Source organism: Hylobates moloch, unplaced genomic scaffold, assembly GCF_009828535.3.
Source record: "Hylobates moloch isolate HMO894 unplaced genomic scaffold, HMol_V3 SCAFFOLD_7, whole genome shotgun sequence".
NCBI classification, from domain to species: domain Eukaryota; kingdom Metazoa; phylum Chordata; class Mammalia; order Primates; family Hylobatidae; genus Hylobates; species Hylobates moloch.
Genome location: NW_026652282.1, coordinates 119,989,559 through 120,009,286, shown reverse-complemented (window position 1 = coordinate 120,009,286; position 19,728 = coordinate 119,989,559). Strand labels below are relative to the sequence as shown.

Below are 19,728 nucleotides of genomic sequence, written 5' to 3'. Positions count from 1 at the left end.
TTTTTTTTTTTTTTTTTTTTTTTCCTGAGACAGAGTCACACTCTTATCACCCAGGTTGGAGTGTAGTGATGTGATCTCAGCTCACTGCAACCTTTGTCTCCTGGATTCAAGCAATTCTTGTGCCTCAGCCTCCCAAGTAGCTGGGATTACAGGTGTGTGCCACCACACCCAGCTAATTTTTGTATTTTTAGTAGAGACGGGGTTTCACCATGTTGGCCAGGCTGGTCTTGAACTCCTGAGCTCAAGCAGTCCTCCTGCCTCAGCCTCCCAAAGTGCTGGGATTATAGGCATAAGCCACCATGCCTGGCCAATAGTCACATTTTTTTCCTTTCATCTTTTACATTTGAGTAGATCTACTTTAGACATGCGATACCATTTTAGTGTCTTTAAAAATACTCATTTATTCCTCATTTCTTTGGTAATAATTGTCTCTGTAATTCCCTGACATTTGACAAGAAGTCTTAGAAGGGGTGATTTCCTATGGATATGGAAATAGCTTTGCGTTACAGCAAACTAAAAATTAGTTACACTGAAGAAACTAACAATGTATATGTTTGTGTCCTTGTTTTAGGTGGATTATGTATTTACAGATAAGACTGGAACACTCACTGAAAACAGCATGGAATTCATTGAATGCTGCATAGATGGCCACAAATATAAAGGTGTAACTCAAGAGGTTGATGGATTATCTCAAACTGATGGACCTTTAACATATTTTGACAAAGCAGATAAGGTGCATTTGCATTATTGTTTTATATAAGAAACCAATCTGTGTATGCATGTTAACATTCCATAGTAGAAAATAATTTTTAGGTAGACACATGACATAGACTTCTGTTGGTTTTTTTTTTTGTTTTTTTTTGTTTTTTTTTGAGATGGAGTCTCACTCTGTTGCCCAGGCTGGAGTGTGGTGGCATGATCTCAGCTCACTGCAACCTCCGCTTCCCGGGTTCAAGCGATTCTCCTGCCTCAGCCTCCCGAGTAGCTGGGATTACAGGCACCCGCCACTATGCCTGGCTAATTTTTTTGTATTTTTAGTAGAGACGGAGTTTCACCATGTTGGTCAGGCTGGTCTCAAACTCCTGACCTCAGGTAATCCACCACCCTCAGCCCCCAAAGTGCTGGGTTTACAGGCATGAGCCACTGTGCCCAGTGACTTTAGAATAACTATTGTTGGCTTCACCTTTCTTGTTTTACTGACACTTCTGAAATTTGTAAATGAGTAGAATTTACAAGTAAAGAGAACTGTGGGAAATGACATTTGGGTAAAAGCTTGCTTGTCTGTATGATCATAATTTTTTGTGCTTTGTCTTTTAAAATGTAAGCTCCTCCAAGAATGATGTCTGTTCAAATGATTAAAGTCTCAGGAGTGTCTAGGCATTAAATTAACCAGAGTCTCCCTACACTTGAGCTATTGCTAGATTGTGAATTAGATACTGAATGAAGTTTTTTAGGCCATGAAGAAGTCACTGCTTTGGCTTAGGTGGTGCCACGATAACCTTAATGAGTTAACACAGCCTATAGGGTATGCTAGCTGAGAACCAGGAACTCTTATTAGGTACTAGGAGAATATATAGCTGATTTGAGTGTTAAGAATTTATACGTATCTGCTACTAAGTTTGTTAGAAGTTATAACATTCTCTCACATTAATATATTTTCTCTATTCACTGCCTAGTTACCGAGTGATCAAATTAAAAATAATAATCATTATTTTGTTGCTGTTCCACAGAATCGAGAAGAGCTGTTTCTACGTGCCTTGTGTTTATGTCATACTGTAGAAATCAAAACAAATGATGCTGTTGATGGAGCTACAGAATCAGCTGAATTAACCTATATCTCCTCTTCACCAGATGAAATAGCTTTGGTGAAAGGAGCTAAAAAGTAAAGTGTACTTTCTTATACTTCCCCTAAGAAAGTGAAATCACAGGAGGACAGAAGTTATTTGTTTTTTTTCCGTTTGCTTCAGTGACCTTAGCACATACATCTCCTATTATTTAATAAAAAACATAACTGCTTTAGCCAAAAATTTGTGGAAAATTCCCACACCTAACCAGTTAAGACTAAAAAGAAAATAGTTACATATAGGTATTACTTGCCTTACTATTTATGCATGCCAGCCAGAAGTCTGAATGTTCATACTATGTTTTGCAAATAACATAACAATGGCCACTTTTTGTACAACACATGTTATTTCTGAGGTGCTTCCAGCAATTTTGACATCATTTGAGAACCGGAAGTCCAGTTTTACCCATGAGGTTCAAGATAATTAAGTGGCTAAAAGGTCACCCAGTGTGTAAGCCATAGAATCAGAAACCCAAATTGTCTCTCCCTTGGTTACAATAATTGTGGCTGGGCATTGACTTTCTCTGTTATCAACTTATCCAGGAAAAGAAAGTACAGTTATATGTTGAGATCATATGAAAGAGAAGAAAAGCATAAACAAGCATGAGTTACGCCATTGAAAGTAATCATTCTAGACCAGGTGGGGTGGCTCACGCCTGTAATCCCAGCACTTTGGGAGGCCAAGGCGGGTGGATCACCTGAGGTCAGGAGTTCAAGACCAGCCTGGCCAACATGGTGAAACTCTGTCTCTACTAAAAATACAAAAATCAGCCGGGTGTGGTGGCACACGCCTGTAATCTCAGCTACTCGGGAGGTTGAGGCAGGAGAATTGCTTGAAACTGGGAGGTGAAGGTTGCAGTGAGCTGAGATCGTGCCACTGCACTCCAGCCTGGGCAACAGAGCGAGACTCTGTCTCAAAAAAAAAAAAAAAATAATAAAAAAATTAATCATTCTTTAGAGATACACAAGGTCTTTTTTATTGTTTTTGATAGGTACGGGTTCACATTTTTAGGAAATCGAAATGGATATGTGAGAGTAGAGAACCAAAGAAAAGAAATAGAAGAGTAAGTAGCTCTGTGTTTGATGTTTGTCATTTCTTAACCCCATAGTCAAATTTAAGTGGATTCAGGCAGCAAAGGAAATGATGCCACTAAAAATACAGGACTCTGCTCTCCCAGTTCAGAGTTTTATGTAAATATAGTTGGGGTAGAAGCCATGTTACATAGAATGGCAGAAACTGGAGTTTGAGGTAGAAATTCTAATCTGGTTCACATCTGGGTCCAGTAGCCAGAATGAGAGTCTGCCTGGAATGTTTCTCAAATTTAGATGCCATTTCAGGTCCCTAACACATGTTACAGGAAAAATCAGTGAATATATGTGAAACCTTCTGCTATCTAGTGTCCAAGCAATCACTCTGGGATTGCAAGCCCAGCCAATAAAGGCAGCTTTGCTGTAAACCAGAAGCCTTGTTTTGTTCGGAATGTTCAGGTGTGAGCCTCAGCGCAAGTACTCTGATGCCCCAGTGTCTTCACATTTCCTCTTTTGCCACAAAGACCCTAATGAACAAAGCCACCTTATCTTAATGGTGGATTTTAATTAGGCTCTGTGATTAATTTGAATTTCTTCATCTGAACTTGAAATATAATTATGTTATCTGACTTTCATTCTGGCCCCTAGGATCTCCTGAGACCCATCTCAGAAACCTGTAATACGTTTACAGGTACTTGGGTAATGCATCCCTTTGGAGAGAGATTCATAGAAGCCAAGAGGAAGGTTCTTGGTCTGACTGACAGGGACCCAGGGTCATTGTCAGAGTTTAGATTCTAGCCCATCTGCAACAGTGCCCCCATCTGGCCAACAGCAAACCAGATGCCACGTTAGATGTTTTATACATATACTCCTGCAAGACTAATGACCCCCTCACTCCCAACCAAAACAAGCTATATAGTAAATACTTTTTTAAAAAATACTAGTTGTTTATAGCTATATAGTAAATACTTTTTTAAAAAATACTAGTTGTTTATTTTCCAGGAAATATTTCCTCTCACTTTTCCTAATAACCAACTCTTATTTTAACTCTTCTGTATCTCTCCATTGATTAGTTCAGCCATCCACACACACATTTGACCAATCTCATCATGTCATTCCACTGTTTAAACCCTTTTATTGGTTTTCTTTTGCTCTTACAATACAATCCCAAATTCCAGAAATCGCTCACAAAGATGTGTTTCCAGCCCCTGTTTACCTTTCTTGCTTTATCTCTTACTATTCCCCTATCAATGAGTTTTTTGGGAGTTGGTGGACTACTTAAAGTCTTCCATGGGCCATGTGCTCTCATGCTGCCGTGCTCATTCCCTCTACTCAGAATGCCATGGCCCCCTTTCTTCATCATATTACCCTTGCAGAACCCAGGTCAGGCATGTCCTCTTCCAGGAAACCTCCTTTCAGATGTCTTCCTTCTGTGTTCTTATATCTTCCCTGTATGTGCCTTTATTACAGTATTTGAGAAACTAGAAGGGTGGTTATCTCATTGTGCTCTGTCTCCCTTATCATATGGTGACCCGCATAAGGGAAGGGACTCAGGCAGATTCACCTCTATTCCCCAGCACCTAGCACTGTGCCTGGCACTCCATACATAAATGCTGCTAAAATAATTGGCAGAGTGGGACTGTTTCTAGATCCCTCCAAATATGGCTTGGTGGGACAGCTCTTTATTCTCCATTTCTATGTGGTCATTCTCCTTACCATTTTAAGTAATATAGTGAGGGGCTATAAATACCCCTTAACTAACATTGGTGTCCTCTGACAGCATGTTCTACGTTCAGAGAAATTCTAAGACAAAGGAAAGTACCAGTTGTGCACACAACCAGTGACCCTCATGCAAAGAGGATAGCTGTCTGTTGATTTAAGATGTTTAAATATCTTAACATATTTCTGTTGTGCTTTATTTTTCTCAGTATATTCTAGGTTTTTTACTTTTCTCATTTCTCTTCTCTTAAAGATATGAACTTCTTCACACCTTAAACTTTGATGCCGTCCGGCGACGTATGAGTGTAATTGTGAAGACTCAAGAAGGTACATGTCTGAAAAGCTTGAATTTTTCTCTTTGTTCATTTGTAGGCTTATTGGTTGATTCACTCTTTCAGGAAAGAGAATCATTTCATGTAGTAGTGTAGGATTAGTGAAAGTCATGCAAAGCAGTAGCTTTTGCATATGCCTTCATGTATTTTTTTAAGCACAGATGTTCTGTTTACCAAATTGTTAGTGATAGAACCCTTGTTATGACAGGATGTGCCTTTTCTTGGTAGCAGAACCATATCCCTCTGCCCTGGGTGTTCGAACAGGAACTGAAAGAATGACTTTTATATGGTTCAGGGTACTGACCAGTCTACCAGTAATGTTTACATGCAGCCACCCAGCATAGTTGGATGGTTTGGGATTACTAGCAGCAGAATCCTTGAGTATAGGGAGTTGCTTGTTATCCCTCACTGACCTTCCTGGTTCCCCTACTGCTTGACACTCCCTGGAAACAGGTGAGGTAGAGAGGACTAAGGGCCTGGTTTCTGGGAAATAGCATTGCAGTTACACTCCAGAGCTCAGGTTCTTTGTTGAACAGAGTAAAGCTTGCCCTTTGCAGGGGAACTGGTACCATAATCCTGGGCTCCCTCATGTCTTTGGAGGCACCATGGTGGTTTGCCTTCTGCTCAGATTCTGCAAGACCCATGGGCGAGCGTTCCTGCTTTATTCGAAGGCTCTCAGATACGTGTGTGTGGTGTGCTCAGGTGGTTTGTTTTCTAAAAATTTTTGATTTATTTCCCAGTAATTTACTTTTTACTATTAAATTTTCTAAATTCCTTAATGTGAGAATGGGAGGATACAGACAGATCCTTGGGGGAACATATCCCACTTAATTCATACTTTGTGGTGTGATTGCAAAGTCATGAAATTGATTTTAATAAGTGACCATGGAGTTTGTTTTGTGAATTTTGAAATACACTTTGGATGTGTAAGAATAAATGGAAAAAAAAAAACACTTAACATTTCAAATACTTGCTATTCTTACGTGTGCACGTCCACATGTTCTACAGCAAATAGTGAAATGTCTGTGGAACTGGTCTACAAAGGTCATTGACCTCAGAGCTACACTTTTTAATTTGTTGACCTCAGTTGTTTCCCTTATAAGGATAAAGTGTCTGTCTTAGTGCACAACTGTGAATATTTCCTGGGTGTGTGAAGTGATCTAAAGCTGCAATTATACCAGCATTCTACAAAGCTATTCTCATCAGTAAAAACTATCAAGCCATTGTTTTAGAAGCTAGTTAATATAGTTTATTCAAAATTATTTCAGCTTGTTTGAACTTGAGCTTTCTTCTTGACATCTGTAGATGCCATATGTATACTCTAGGCCATGGCTTCACTGTATTTTATTTTTTTTTAAGACACGGTATTACTCTGTCATCTAGGCTGGAGTGGCAAAATTATAGCTCACTGCAGCCTTGCCATCCTGGGCTCAAGCAATCCTTCCACCTCAGCATCCAGCGTAGTTGGGTCTATAGGTGTGTACCACCATGCGCGGCTAATTTTTTAATTTTTAGTAGAGTCAGGGTCTTCCCTATGTTGCCCAGGCTGGTCTTGAACTCCTGAGCTTAAGTGATCCTCCCACTTTGGCCCTGCACAATGCTGGGATTACAGACGTGAGCCACTGCACCTGGCATACATTTTCAGAAGAAATTCAGATGCAGCTCCTTGACACAAGCCCAGCCCTCCGTGAATTGGTGGGAGGAAGTATATTTTAACAGGTGCCTATTGTAAACTCTGGCTTATTAATTGTGTTCATAATGACCTGAAGAGGTGGTGCATGCCTTTCTGACAGATTAAAGGCCAAGATTCCTCATTCCATTTAGGTGAGTATTGCAAGGCGTGCTCAGAATATACAACACTTGGGTGAGAGAGACTGCTTTAAAAGGTACTCTTATTAAAACCACAATACCAGCCTTAAAATTCTAAGTCAAGTACTATGGTTCTTTATTTTAGGAGACATACTTCTCTTTTGTAAAGGAGCAGACTCGGCAGTTTTTCCCAGAGTGCAAAATCATGAAATTGAGTTAACTAAAGTCCATGTGGAACGTAATGCAATGGTGAGCCTATACTCCTTCCCCCACCAATAAGTAAGCAGAGAAATGCTGAAGATGACTGTGTTTATTGGATTTCTGTTTAAATGACAGTTTAAATACATTTTAGCTTATTTTTCCGGTCTATGTTTTGTATTTGGGGATTTTATAATATTACTTTTTTTTTTTATCTTAATATAAAACATTATCCTGGAGCAAGTTTCAGGTCACAATTTGCAGCCTTAAAGACTTTTCAACAACCTTTGTTAAAAGAACTGTTACTTCCTTTTTCTGAACCTAATTGAATGTTACCTTTTCAGTTGTAATTTCTTCATTTTTTCAAACTAAATATGTGTCAGAGTTTCTCTTGTACATATGGCTAAAGCAAGAGTATTTACAGGGTGTGGTTTTTTTTTTTTCAACTATTATTAGAATAACTACAGATCTCCTACTTTACTCCTAGGATGGGTATCGGACACTGTGTGTAGCCTTCAAAGAAATTGCTCCAGATGATTATGAAAGAATTAACAGACAGCTTATAGAGGCAAAAATGGCCTTACAAGACAGAGAAGAAAAAATGGAAAAAGTTTTCGATGATATTGAGACAAACATGAATTTAATTGGAGCCACTGCAGTTGAAGACAAGTAACTAGAAAATGATACTCTTATTATTTTAATGACCAGTGTTTTGGGTGTGATCTGCCCCAGATTAGTAATTTAATCTCGAAGTTTGAAATCTTTAGTTTTATTGTTTAAGTGGGCTTAAAGATTTATTTGTTATAGCAAGTATGAAAAATTACACCAGATTTTGAGCTGTTAGTAGGAATGATTTTTTTTTTTAATTTTTAAATTAAAAAATTTTTTTTTTTCTTTTTTGAGATGGAGTCTCGCTCTGTCGCCCAGGCTGGAGTGCAGTGGTGTGGTCTCGGCTCACTGCCAGCTCCACCTCCTGGGTTCACGCCATTCTCCTGCCTCAGCCTCCAGGGTAGCTGGGACTACAGGCGCCCGCCACCACGCCTGGCTACTTTTTTGTATTTTTAGTAGAGATGGGGTTTCACCGTGTTAGCCAGGATGGTTTCGATCTCCTGACCTCGTGATCTGTCCACCTCGGCCTCCCAAAGTGCTAGGATTACAGGCGTGAGCCACCGCACCCAGCCAGTGGGAATGATTTTTAAGGTAAATTCATGTAACCTAGAAGAATGAATCAGTTTTCACTCAGGTCTTTTGAATATTTACTAAGCTATCCATATATTTATGCACATATTATCAAATAGTCTTGACGTGTAGGGAATGGTACTATAGCCATTGTTTGAGCTGGTGCCTAGATGAAGGGGTAAGATTTTGAGAGATAGGTAAGCAGAAAGGAAATTTAAGGTAGAGTGAGCAACATGAGCGCTTAATCTAACCTGGTTTAACAGACTGGAGTATGTTTTTGCATACTTTATTTTATTTTATTTTTATTTTTATTTATTTATTTTTTTCTGAGACAGTCTTGCTCTGTCGCCCAGGCTGGAGTGCAGTGGCACAATCTCGGCTCACTGCAACCTCTGCCTTCTGGGTTCAAGTGATTCTCACGCCTCAGCCACCGGAGTAGCTAGCTGGAATTACAGGCATATGCCACCACACCCAGCTAATTTGCGTATTTTTAGTAGAGGCGGGGTTTCGCCATGTTGGCCAGGCTGGTCTTGAACTCCTGGCCTCAAATAATCTTCTGCCTTGACCTCCGAAAGTGTTGGGATTACAGGCATGAGCCGCCGTTCCTGGCCTGCATACTTTAAAATAATATGCTTTTAACTTACAGGCTTACCTTTTTCAGACTTGATTGCAGGACACTGCCATTGATCTGCTTGAAATAATAAGTTTTAAATTCTTAATATTTTTGGAATTTTCTAAATATTATATATGAAAATTATGAGACTTAAAAAGTTACAAACATATATTTAGTCACATTAAAAGGTATTGAAACTCTAATGAAATTCATTTAGTCTAATTTCATTGTTATTCTGTCGCCAAAAGAAACCCAGAGGAAAGTATTGTTTTTCTCTCCTCACCTTTAAGAATTATAATTAAATTCTCATTCAGGACGATCGGCGTTCCTCTTTTTTTGGAGGGTGGGTCGGGGTTATGCATTCGGGTAGTACACGTGCAAGTTTGTTATGTGGTTATATTGTGTAATGCTGGGGTTTGGGCTTCCATTGATCCCATCACCTAAGATATTAACGTAATACTCAATGGGTAGTTTTTCAACCCTCGCTCCCCTCCCGTCTCCCCCCTTTTGGAGTCCCCATTGTCTGTTATTTCCATTTTTATGTCCATGTGTACTTACTGATTAGCTCCCATTTATAAGTAAGAACATGTGGTATTTGATTTTCTGCCTCTGAGTTATTTTGCTTAGGATAGTGGCCTCCAGCTGCATCCATGTTGCTGCAAAGGACATGATTTCACTTTTCTTATGGCTGCGTAGTATTCTAGCAATCTTGCCTGATTGCTCTGGCTAGGACTTCCAGTACTCTATTAAATAGGAGTGGTAAGAGTGGATATTATCCCTGTCTTGTTCCAGTTTTTAGGGGAAATGTGTTCAACTTTTGCACATTGAGTATGGTGTTGGCTGTGGGTTTGCATGTAGGGTTCTTATTATTTTGAGGTATGTTTCTTTGATGCCTAGTTTGTTCTCAGGGTTTTTTTTTTATCATCAAGGTATGTCAAATTTTATTGAATATTTTTTCTGCATCTATTGGGATGATCATATAATTTTTGTTTTATGTATGTGGTGAATTACATTTATTGATTTGCATATGTTAAGCCATCCTTGCATCCCAGGAATAAAACCCGTTTGATCATGATGAGTTATCTTTCTGATGTGCTGCTGGTTTCAGTTTGCTAGTATTTTGTTGAGGATTTTTACATCTATGTTCATCATGAATAATGGCCTATAGTTTTCTTTTTTTATTGTGTCCTTGCCAAATTTTTATTTTAGGATGATACTAGTTTTGTAGAATGAGTTATGGAGGAATCCCACCTCATTGATTTTTCTTGGAGTAGTTTTAGTAAGATTGGTACCAACTCTTTATATACATCTGATAGAATTATAATCTCTCTGGTCCTGGGTTTTTTTGATTAGTAGATTTGTTATTACTGATTCAGTTTCATAGCTTGTTTAGGGTTTCTTTTTCCTTCTGGTTCAATGTTGGGAGGTTGTATGTTTCCAGGAATTTATCCATTTCGTTTGTATTTTCCAGTTTGTGCTCGTAGATATGTTCATAATAGTCTCTGAGGATCTTTTGTATTTCTGTGGTATCAGTTGTGATGTCACCTTTGTCATTTCTGATTGCGCTTATTTTAATCTTCTCTTTTTCTTGGTTAATTTAGCTACTGGTCTGTTTGTTTTTCATTTTTGTTTCATTGATCTTTTGTATGATTTTTTTGGTCTCAATTTACTTTAGTTCTGCTACGATCTTTGTTATTTCTCTGTTAGCTTTGGGTCTGGTTTGTTCTTGTTTTTCTAGTTCCTTTAGGTGTGACATTATGTTGTTCATTTGAGATTTTTCTGCCTTTTTGATGTAGGCAATTAGTGCTATAAACTTTCCTCTTAACACTGCTTTTGACATATCCCATAATTTTTGGTATGTTGCGTCTCTATTTTATTTTGTTTCAAAATTGTTTTTTGGTTTCTGCCTTAATTTCATTGTTTACTCAAAAGTTATTCAGGAGCAAGTTGTTCAGTTTATATGTACTTATGTGGTCTTGAGAGTTTCCCTTGGTATTGATTTCTAATTTTATTTCACTCTGTTCTGAGAAGATGCTTGATATGATTTTGCGTTTTGAATTTCAGGAGACTTGCTTTATGACCAAGCATGTGATCAATTTTAGAGAATGTTCATGCACAGATGAGAAAAATGTATGTTCTGCAGTTGTTGAGTAGAGTGTTTTGTAAATGTCTATTAGGTCCATTTGGTCAAGAGTCCAATTTAAGTCCAGAGTTTCTTTGTTTTCTGCCTCAATAATCTGTCTTGTGCTATCAATGGGGTCTTAAAATCCCCCAGTATTATTGTATGGCTCTCTGTCTCTTTCCTTAGGTCTAGGGATGATTGTTTTATCAATCTGGGCACTCTGATGTTGGGTCTATATATATTTAGGCTAGTTAAATCTTGTTGAATTGAATCCTTTTTCATTATGTAATTCCCGCTTTGTCTTTTTATTTACTGTTGTTGGTTTAAAGCCTGTTTTATCTGATACAGGAAGATCAAACCCTGCTCCTTTTTGTTTTCTATTTGCATGATAGATCTTTATCCGTCCCTTTAGTTTTAGCTTGTGGCCATCATTACGCCTGAGATGGGTCTGTTGAAGTTTTTGAGACAGAGTCTCACTCTGTTGCCCAGGCTAGAGTGCAGCGGCGCGATCCCAGCTCACTGCAACTTCGCCTCCTGGGTTCAAACCATTCTCCTGCCTCAGCCTCATGAGTAGCTGAGACTACGGGTGCCTGCCACCACACTCAGCTAATTTTTGTAGTTTTAGTAGAGACGGGGGTTTCACCATGTTGGCCAGGCTGGTCTCGAACTCATGACGTCAAGTGATCCTCCTGCCTCAGCTTCCTTAAGTGCTAGGATTACAGGTGTGAGCCACCACGCCCGGCCTAACAGATGGTATTTTTGTATTCATTGTGCCAATCTATATCTTTCAAGTGGAGCATTTAGGCCATTTACATTCAAGGTTAATATTGATATGTGAGGTTTTGTTCCTGTCTTAGTGTCGTTAGCTAGTTGTTTTGGTAGTCTCAAGTATATAATTGCTTTATAGGATCTGTTAACTTTCTATTAACATATGCTTTTATAGTAGCAAATATCATCCGTTTGTTTCCGTGTTTAGAGCTCTTTTAAGCATTTCTTATAGGATAGGTTTGGTGGTGACAGATTCCCATAGCATTTGCTTGTCTGGGAAAAACTTTATTTTTCCTTAATTTAAGAAGCTTAGTTTAGCAGGATATAGAATTATTGGCTGCAGTTGTTTTTCTTTAAGAAGGCTAAAGGCCAGGTATGGTGGCTTATACCTGTAATCCAGTGCTTTGAGAGGTTGAGGTGGGAGGAACGCTTGAGCCTGGGAGCTCACAGCCAGCCTGGGCAGCATAGCGAGACCCCATCTCTACAAAAATTTTTTTTAGATAAGTAGGCATGGTGACACGTGCTTGTAGTCCCAGCTGCTTGGGAGGCTGAGGTGGGAGGATTGCTTGAGCCCAGAAGTTACAGTGAGCCATGACTGCACCACTGCTACACTTTAGGTGACAGATTGAGATTTTTGTCTCCTAAAAAAAAAAAAAAAAAGGCTAAAACTACATACCCAATCTTCTGGCTTCTAAGATTTCTGCTGAGAAATTCACTGTTTAGTCTGATGGGATTTCATTTCTAGGTAATTTTTCCTTTTTATCTAGCTGCCTTTAAGATTTTTTTTTTCTTGTTAACCTTGGGTAGTCTGACGACTATATGCCTTGGTGATGGTCATCTTGTGTAGCATATCACAGTTGTTCTCTGAATTTCTTGTATCTGGATGTTGACCTCTAGCAAGGTTCAAGAAATTTTCCTGAATTATTCCCCAAATATATTTTCCATGTTGCCTTTTTTCTTCTTTTCTCTCAGAAATGCCAAGAAGTTATAGATTTTGTTGCTTTACATAATCCCATATTTCTCAAAGACTTTGCTCATGTTGAAATTTTTTTTTTTTTTATCTGACTGGGTTAATTTGAAGGACTGCTCTTCAAACTCTGCAATTCTTTCTTCTGCTTGGTCTAGTCTATTGTTACAGCTTCCAGCTGTATTTTGAAATTGCTTTATTGAATTTTTCAATTCCAGGTGTTCTAATTGGTTTGTTTTATTATAGCTATCCTTATCTTTCATATCCTGAATCATTTTTCTGGTTTCTTTGTGTTGAGTTTCAACTTTCTCTTGGATCTCGTTGAGTTGCCTTGCAATCCATGTTTTGAATTCCTTATCTGTCATTTCAGACTTTTCATTCTGTTTAGCCTGTATTATTACAGAGGTAGTACAATCCTTTGTATGTGTCAAGACACCCCAGCATTTTGTACCGCCAGAGTTCTTACACTGATTCCTTCTCATCTGAGGGATCTGTTGCTTCTTATTTTTGAATTTGCTGTAGTTTGGATGAGACATTTTTTATTTTTTAATTATTTTTTCCCTTGAGGATATGACTGTGGTATATGTTGTGTATGATTGTTTGGCTTTGTTTCTGGGTGCTTTCGGCGGGGCAAGGCTCTGTATGGTTTCCTTGGTTGTGGATAGCTTCAGTGCAGTGGCTTTCTCAGATGCTGTTTGCTGTAGTGATGTATTGGATGCAAGGGCCGACACACTGCCTCCCGCAGGGCTAAGGGTGTGGAGGTGTCAGAAACCTTAGCATGTGTACTAGCACTAAGCCCTTCTGGCAGCAAGTTATTTATTTGGTAGTGCAGTTCACGCTTCAGTCTGGTAGGTGGAGTTTAAGAGTAAGAGTCAGTTCTTCCTCTGGGAGGCTGATGATGAGTGGAAGCACCTACCCTGAGGGAAGGATGGTGGCAGGGGTTGGAGATCAGGTTGGGGTATGCTGAGGTCTTGGGGAAAGGAGCAAGGAGGGGTGCACCAGCTCCTCATCCTGTGCAGGTAGGAACATGATCTGCTTCTCCATTATGCCCTTGTCATAGGGCTCACAATCTTCAGTTCGTATAGACTTTATCCTTTGGTTCCTGGTCACAGTGTGGCTGCAGACCATGGATACATCTCTCTGGTGGTTGCCACCAAAATGGGCTTTGGCCGAGCCTTTACCCCAAGTTCAGAGCAGACAACCCTGCAGCTTACCTGTCTGTTGCTGGGATGCTGCTGCTCTGTGTAGGGAGTTGGAGTTGGGCCCTACCCTTTGTGAAAGCCCAATTGGCATGAGCTCATTTTCAGCAGGGGTGGAGCCACTGCGAAAAAGGTGAAAAGTTTCTCCAGGTACATATGCGCTACCATCCACTGGGAAGAACTGCTGCTGGCTGCATCAACAACAGTGTACAGGGGGTGGGCACAGTGGGAAATGACCCCTCTCCATGACTGTTCCTGGCCCTCAGTGCTACCCCCTTCAATGATTGTCACTGTGCCCACATTTCCTTTGTCCCAGGAGGGCCCTTAGCAGGCTGTGCTTACCTCCCCCTTAGGGGCACTCCATGCCGAGGGATAGATCTCCAGGGATCCCATAGCTCCCTGGGGACTCACTGATCGCCCCCGCTCCCCCCGAGCTTGCCAAAGTCAGAGCGGGTTGGAGTATATTTGCAGGGAATCTGATGGTGTCATAACTCAAGGGCAGAGATTCCCCTAGGTAGGGCATTGGCCCACCACAGCAGCACAAACAGAATGGTTCCTGCCCTCTAAGTTTGGGTCTGAGGGGAGTACTGACATGCCTGCATGAGCTGGCCACCCAGATCTCTGTCCCTGGGAAGCTCCTATATCACCACTGACGGCATTGCCCTAGGTAAGGAGGGCAGAGGGGTTCCCCATCAGTTTGATGGTCAGGAGATTATCACAAGGTGAGGGAAGCAGAGAAGCATCTCCACCTACCCTTTACGTGGAGGTTTGAGTTCCTCAAGGGACAGTCTCTGCCAGACTCTCGCTTCTTTCTTTTCTGTATCCCAGCTTTCTCTTGTGGGCTCTCCAACAGGTCCTGGCTCTCTTCCCGCAGTTTTCAGTTCAGAAGATGTCCATTCACCAGTAACTTTGATCTTTTTTATGAGGACAACTGGCATTTGATGTCCCTAGTCAGCCATCTTGAAAACCCATGTTCCTGTTCTTAAAGCTCCTCAAGGATAGGGATTCACTAACTTCCCTCATCATCTGATTAGAATGTTTGGACCTTTATACTTTGAATGATGTTAAGTGATGTTAATTGGTATGGTTAGATATAACATAAAATGAAACATGCTAAAGTGACATTGAGTACAAATGTTTCTGAACATTTTAGCTTAGAATGATGATACTCAATTCTGCCATTGGATACCAGTTACCTCAAGGTGTCACAAACTTTTCAGAACCTCATTGTTTGAAATTTGCTTTATTAAGTAAAATTATGCCCGAGACAGCACTCAGAATGAGTAGGGGATGTATATGAAAGTCAACCGTGATAAGGTGTCAGGACTCTAGAATTGCTGTGAATTATAAAAATATTCTCTTTAACAAGCCTTCCTGTAGAATCTTTGTCAGGAATTTTAGAAGATCACAAGGTTTTTTTTTGTGTTCCCAGGCTACAAGATCAAGCTGCAGAGACCATTGAAGCTCTGCATGCAGCAGGCCTAAAAGTCTGGGTGCTCACTGGGGACAAGATGGAGACAGCTAAATCCACATGCTATGCCTGCCGCCTTTTCCAAACCAACACCGAGCTCTTAGAACTAACCACAAAAACCATTGAAGAAAGTGAAAGGAAAGAAGATCGATTACATGAATTATTGATAGAATATCGTAAGAAATTGCTGCATGAGTTTCCTAAAAGTACTAGAAGCTTTAAAAAGTAAGAAAGTACATCAGTTTCTTATATTTAGACATTGGTGCAGATGTAAATCACAGCTGCATATGCAAAAGGCTTCATTTTCTGTAATGCATGATTTTCTGTTTGCAGGTGTTTTATCCTTATAAGTTAAAATCGTCCCTGAGGACTTGACTAATGGCCCATCTGAGATTATTTGGCACTTTCCACCTTTTCTTTTAACTTAAGAGAAAACTGCACATTTTGGAAGGTTTAGAAAAATAGTTCAATTTTTAAATGTTTAGAGCCTAGGTATGCAATGTTGATATTCTGGCCTGGTCTATGTTAAGAAAAAAATATTCCTTTCACAGTCTCTTAAATTGAATGTAATAAAATCAATCTCTATGACAATTTTCATGCATTTTGAGGTTCTGGAGCCATTTTCTGTGCATTTTTATACCCCAGAGCTCCAAATGGAATCAAATACTTGTTAACGTGGCCACTTTATTTAGAGGACATGGCCGCTTTGACTCTGCTTTCAACTAGGAAGAACTTGCGGAACATAAAGGTGTCAGGAAAAGCCACTGATAAACAATAATTCAGTGCCCAGAGATATATTTTCTATACTTCCCATTGACCGAGGGTCAGCTTTGTCTAAACCAACTACTTGAATTTACCTTGGCCATAAGCAAATTGATTTCCTTTTTTGAAATGCCATTGGATGTGTCTGTACTAACTTGAAATATCCCTAAGCAATATTATTTTCAATTTCTTAAGCACACTTCATGTTCCAGGAACAGTGTTAAGGGCTTTGTATGATAATTATTATTTAATCATCATTAACAACCCAGTTAGGCAACCGTATTTTCTTCATTTTACAGATAGAGATCACACAGCTAAGAAGAAGTTCAGAAAGTCTCTCCAATTCCAGATCCCATGCTTATAACAACTATGCTATATCTGTATCCTCATCGCTAATGTTAAGCAAGCTTTAAAAATGATTAGCCCACATTCATGAGGCTATGGCCAATTCTAAAACAGCTGTTGTTCTTCTAGTACTTGGGCATCAGTGAGAATAAATAGGTTTTTATTAATTGCCTATGAGAAACGTTTTCCTTTAGCCAAATGCTACTTATAAAGACAGTCCAAAGTATGTGCATTTTACTTCTCCTTTTGTCTTAGTCTGCTTGGGCTGCCATAACAAAATACCATAGATTGGATGGATTAAACAGTAGAAATTTATTTTTCACAGTTTTGGAGGCTAAAGTTCTGTGATTGGAGTGCCAGCATGGTTGGGTTCTTGTGAGGGCTTTTTTTTGGCTTGCAAATGGCCGCTCTCTGCTGTCTTTTCCTCTTATAAGGGCAGTAATCCCATCATGGAGGCCCCACCTTCATTAACTCATCTAAAGTCAGTGTATCAGTCTGTTTTCACACTGCTGATACAGACATACCTGAAACTGGGAACAAAAAGAGGTTTAATTGGACTTAGAGTTCTGCATGGTTGGGGAGGCCTCAGAATCGTGGTGGCAGGCAAAAAACACTTCTTACATGACAGCGACAAGAGAAAAATGAGGAAGAAGCGAAAACAGAAACCCCTGATAAACCCATCAGATCTCATGCGAGTTAATTCACTATAATGAGAACAGCATACGAAAGACCAGCCCCCGTGATTCAGTTACCTCCCCCTGGGTCCCTCCCACAACACATGGGAATTCTGGGAGATACAATTCAAGTTGAGATTTGGGTGGAGATACAACCAAATCATATCATTCTGCCCCTGGCCCCTCTAAGTCTCATGTCCTCACATTTCAAAACCAATCATGCCTTCCCAACAGCCCCCCAAAGTCTTTCAGCATTAACCCAAAAGTCTACAGTCCAAAGTCTCATCTGAGACAAGGCAAGTCTCTTCTGCCTTTGAGCCTGTATAAAATCAAAAGTAAGCTAATTACTTCCTAGATACAGTGGGGGTACAGGTATTGGGTAAATATAGCCATTCCAAATGGGAGAAATTGGCCAAAACAAAGGGGTTAGAGGGCCTATGCAAGTCTGAAATCCAGCAGGGTAGTCAATTATTACAGCTCCAAAATGATCTACTTTGACTCCATGTCTCACATCCAGGTCATGCTGATGCAAGAGGTGGGTTCCCATGGTCTCGGGCAGCTCTGCCTCTGTGGCCTTGCAGGGTGTAGCCTCCCTCCTGGCTGCTTTCATGGGCTGGCATTGAGTGTCTGCGGCTTTTCCAGGTGCACAGTGCAAGCTGTCAGTGGATCTACCATTCTGGGGTCTGGAGGATGGTGGCCCTCTTCTCATAGCTCCACTCGTCAGTGCCCCAGTAGGGACTCTGTATGGGGTCTCCAACACCACATTTCCCTTCTGCACTGCCCAAGCGGAGGTTCTCCATGAGGGCCCCATCCCTGCAGCAAACTTTTGCCTGGACATCCAGACGTTTCCATACATATTCTGAAATCTAGGTGGAGGTTCCCAAATCTCAGTTCCTGACTTTGTGTACTCGCAGGCTCAATGCCATGTGGAAGCTGCCAAGGCTTGGGGCTTCCACCCTCTGAAGCCACGGCCTAAGCTCTACGTTGGCCCCTTTCAGCCATGGCTAGAGCAGCTGGGACACAGGGCACCAAATCCCTAGGCTACACACAGCATGGAGACACTGGGCCTGGCCCGTGAAACCACTTTTCCTCCTGGGCCTCCAGGCCTGTGATGGGAGGGGCTGCTGTGAAGGTCTCTGACATGGCCTGGAGACATTTTCCCCATGGTCTTGGGGATTAACGTTAGGCTCCTTGCTTCTTATGCAAATTTCTGTAGCTGGCATGAATTTCTTCTCAGAAAATGAGTTTTTCTTTTCTATTGCATCATCAGGCTGCAAATTTTCTGAACTTTATGCTCTGTTTGCCTTTTAAAATGGAATGCTTTTAACAGCACCTAGGTTACCTTTTGAATGCTTTGCTCCTTAGAAATTTCTTCTGCCAGATACCCTAAATCATCTCTCTTAAGTTCAAAGTTCCACAAATCTCTAGGGCAGGGACAAAATGCCACCAGTCTCTTTGCTAAAACATAACAAGAGTCACCTTTGCTCCAGTTCCCAACAAGTTCCTCATCTCTATCTGAGACCACCTCAGCCTGAACCTTACTTTTCATGTCACTATCAGCATTTTTGTCAAAGCCATTCAACAAGTGTCTAGGAGGTTCCAAACTTTCCCACATTTTCCTGTCTTCCTGTGAGCCCTCCAAACTGTTCCAGCCTCTGCCTGTTACCCAGTTCCAAAGTCGCTTCCACAGTTTTGGGTATCTTTTCAGCAACGCCCCACTCTACTGGTACCAATTTACTGTATTAGTCCATTTTCATGCTGCTGATAAAAACTTACCCGAGACTGGGAAGAAAAAGAGATTTAATTGGACTTACAGTTCCACATGGCTGGGGAGGCCTCAGAATCAAGGTGAGAGACAAAAGGCGCTTTTTACATGGCTACGGTAAGAGAAAAATGAGGAAGAAGCAAAAGCGGAAACCCGATAAACCTATCAGATCTCATGAGACTTACTCACTCTCACGAGAATAGCACAGGAAAGACTGGCCCCTATGATTCAGTTACCTCCTGCTGGGTCCCTCCCACAACACATGGCAGTTCTGGGAGATACAATTCAAGTTGAGATTTGGGTGGGGACACAGCCAAACCATATCAGTCAGTTACTCTCAAGGGCCCCACCTCCTAATACCACAACACTGGGAGTTAAGAGCTTCAACAGATGAATCTTGGGAGAATACAATTCAGTTTGTAACAGACGCAAATCCCATCATGAGGGCCTCACCCTCTAAAGGTGCTGTCTTCAAATACAATGACATTGGGGGTAGGGCTTCAACGTGAATTTGCAGGGGAACACAATTCAGTCTATAGCAGCATTCAACAGCCCTGAGGACACTTTTGTAAAAGCCAGGGCTTGTGGAAAACTTAATGTACTGTCGCTGTCTCAGATCAGCCCATCTTCCTGGTTATTTATTTGGAGTCGGGCACAGTCTTTACTTACTTACACAGGGTTCAGACTGAGTCACCTTTGCCAGCTTCTGCTCCTTTGCCGTTTCCCCTTCAAATCAGCCCCCAAGCCACATTCATACTCCCATTCTCACCTCTAGTGCCCCACCCACATGAGAGGTCTAGTACATCATGCATGAAATCCCTTAAGCCCCTCTGCCAGATGAATGATCTTTAAGTGAAGCACTGTCCATATCATAGTCCCGCTCTGAAAACTTTGGTGGTTCTCCATTACTCACAGATTCAGGCCACACCAAAG

The 19,728-nt window shown here is 40.8% G+C and overlaps 1 protein-coding gene across 5 annotated transcripts in view; it reads left to right on the top strand.

Annotated features, from left to right (window-relative positions):
• The window catches only part of ATP11C (ATPase phospholipid transporting 11C), a 207,566-nt gene that overhangs the window by 144,718 nt on the left and 43,120 nt on the right, over nucleotides 1-19,728 (top strand). For all 5 annotated transcript variants that reach the window (XM_032757742.2, XM_058441669.1, XM_058441670.1 and 2 more), the window contains 7 exons: nucleotides 572-733; nucleotides 1,731-1,882; nucleotides 2,836-2,907; nucleotides 4,845-4,918; nucleotides 6,878-6,981; nucleotides 7,418-7,599; nucleotides 15,211-15,474. In XM_032757742.2, the coding sequence (XP_032613633.1) occupies nucleotides 572-733; nucleotides 1,731-1,882; nucleotides 2,836-2,907; nucleotides 4,845-4,918; nucleotides 6,878-6,981; nucleotides 7,418-7,599; nucleotides 15,211-15,474 (1,010 nt within the window). The remainder of the gene's footprint in view (nucleotides 1-571; nucleotides 734-1,730; nucleotides 1,883-2,835; nucleotides 2,908-4,844; nucleotides 4,919-6,877; nucleotides 6,982-7,417; nucleotides 7,600-15,210; nucleotides 15,475-19,728) is intronic.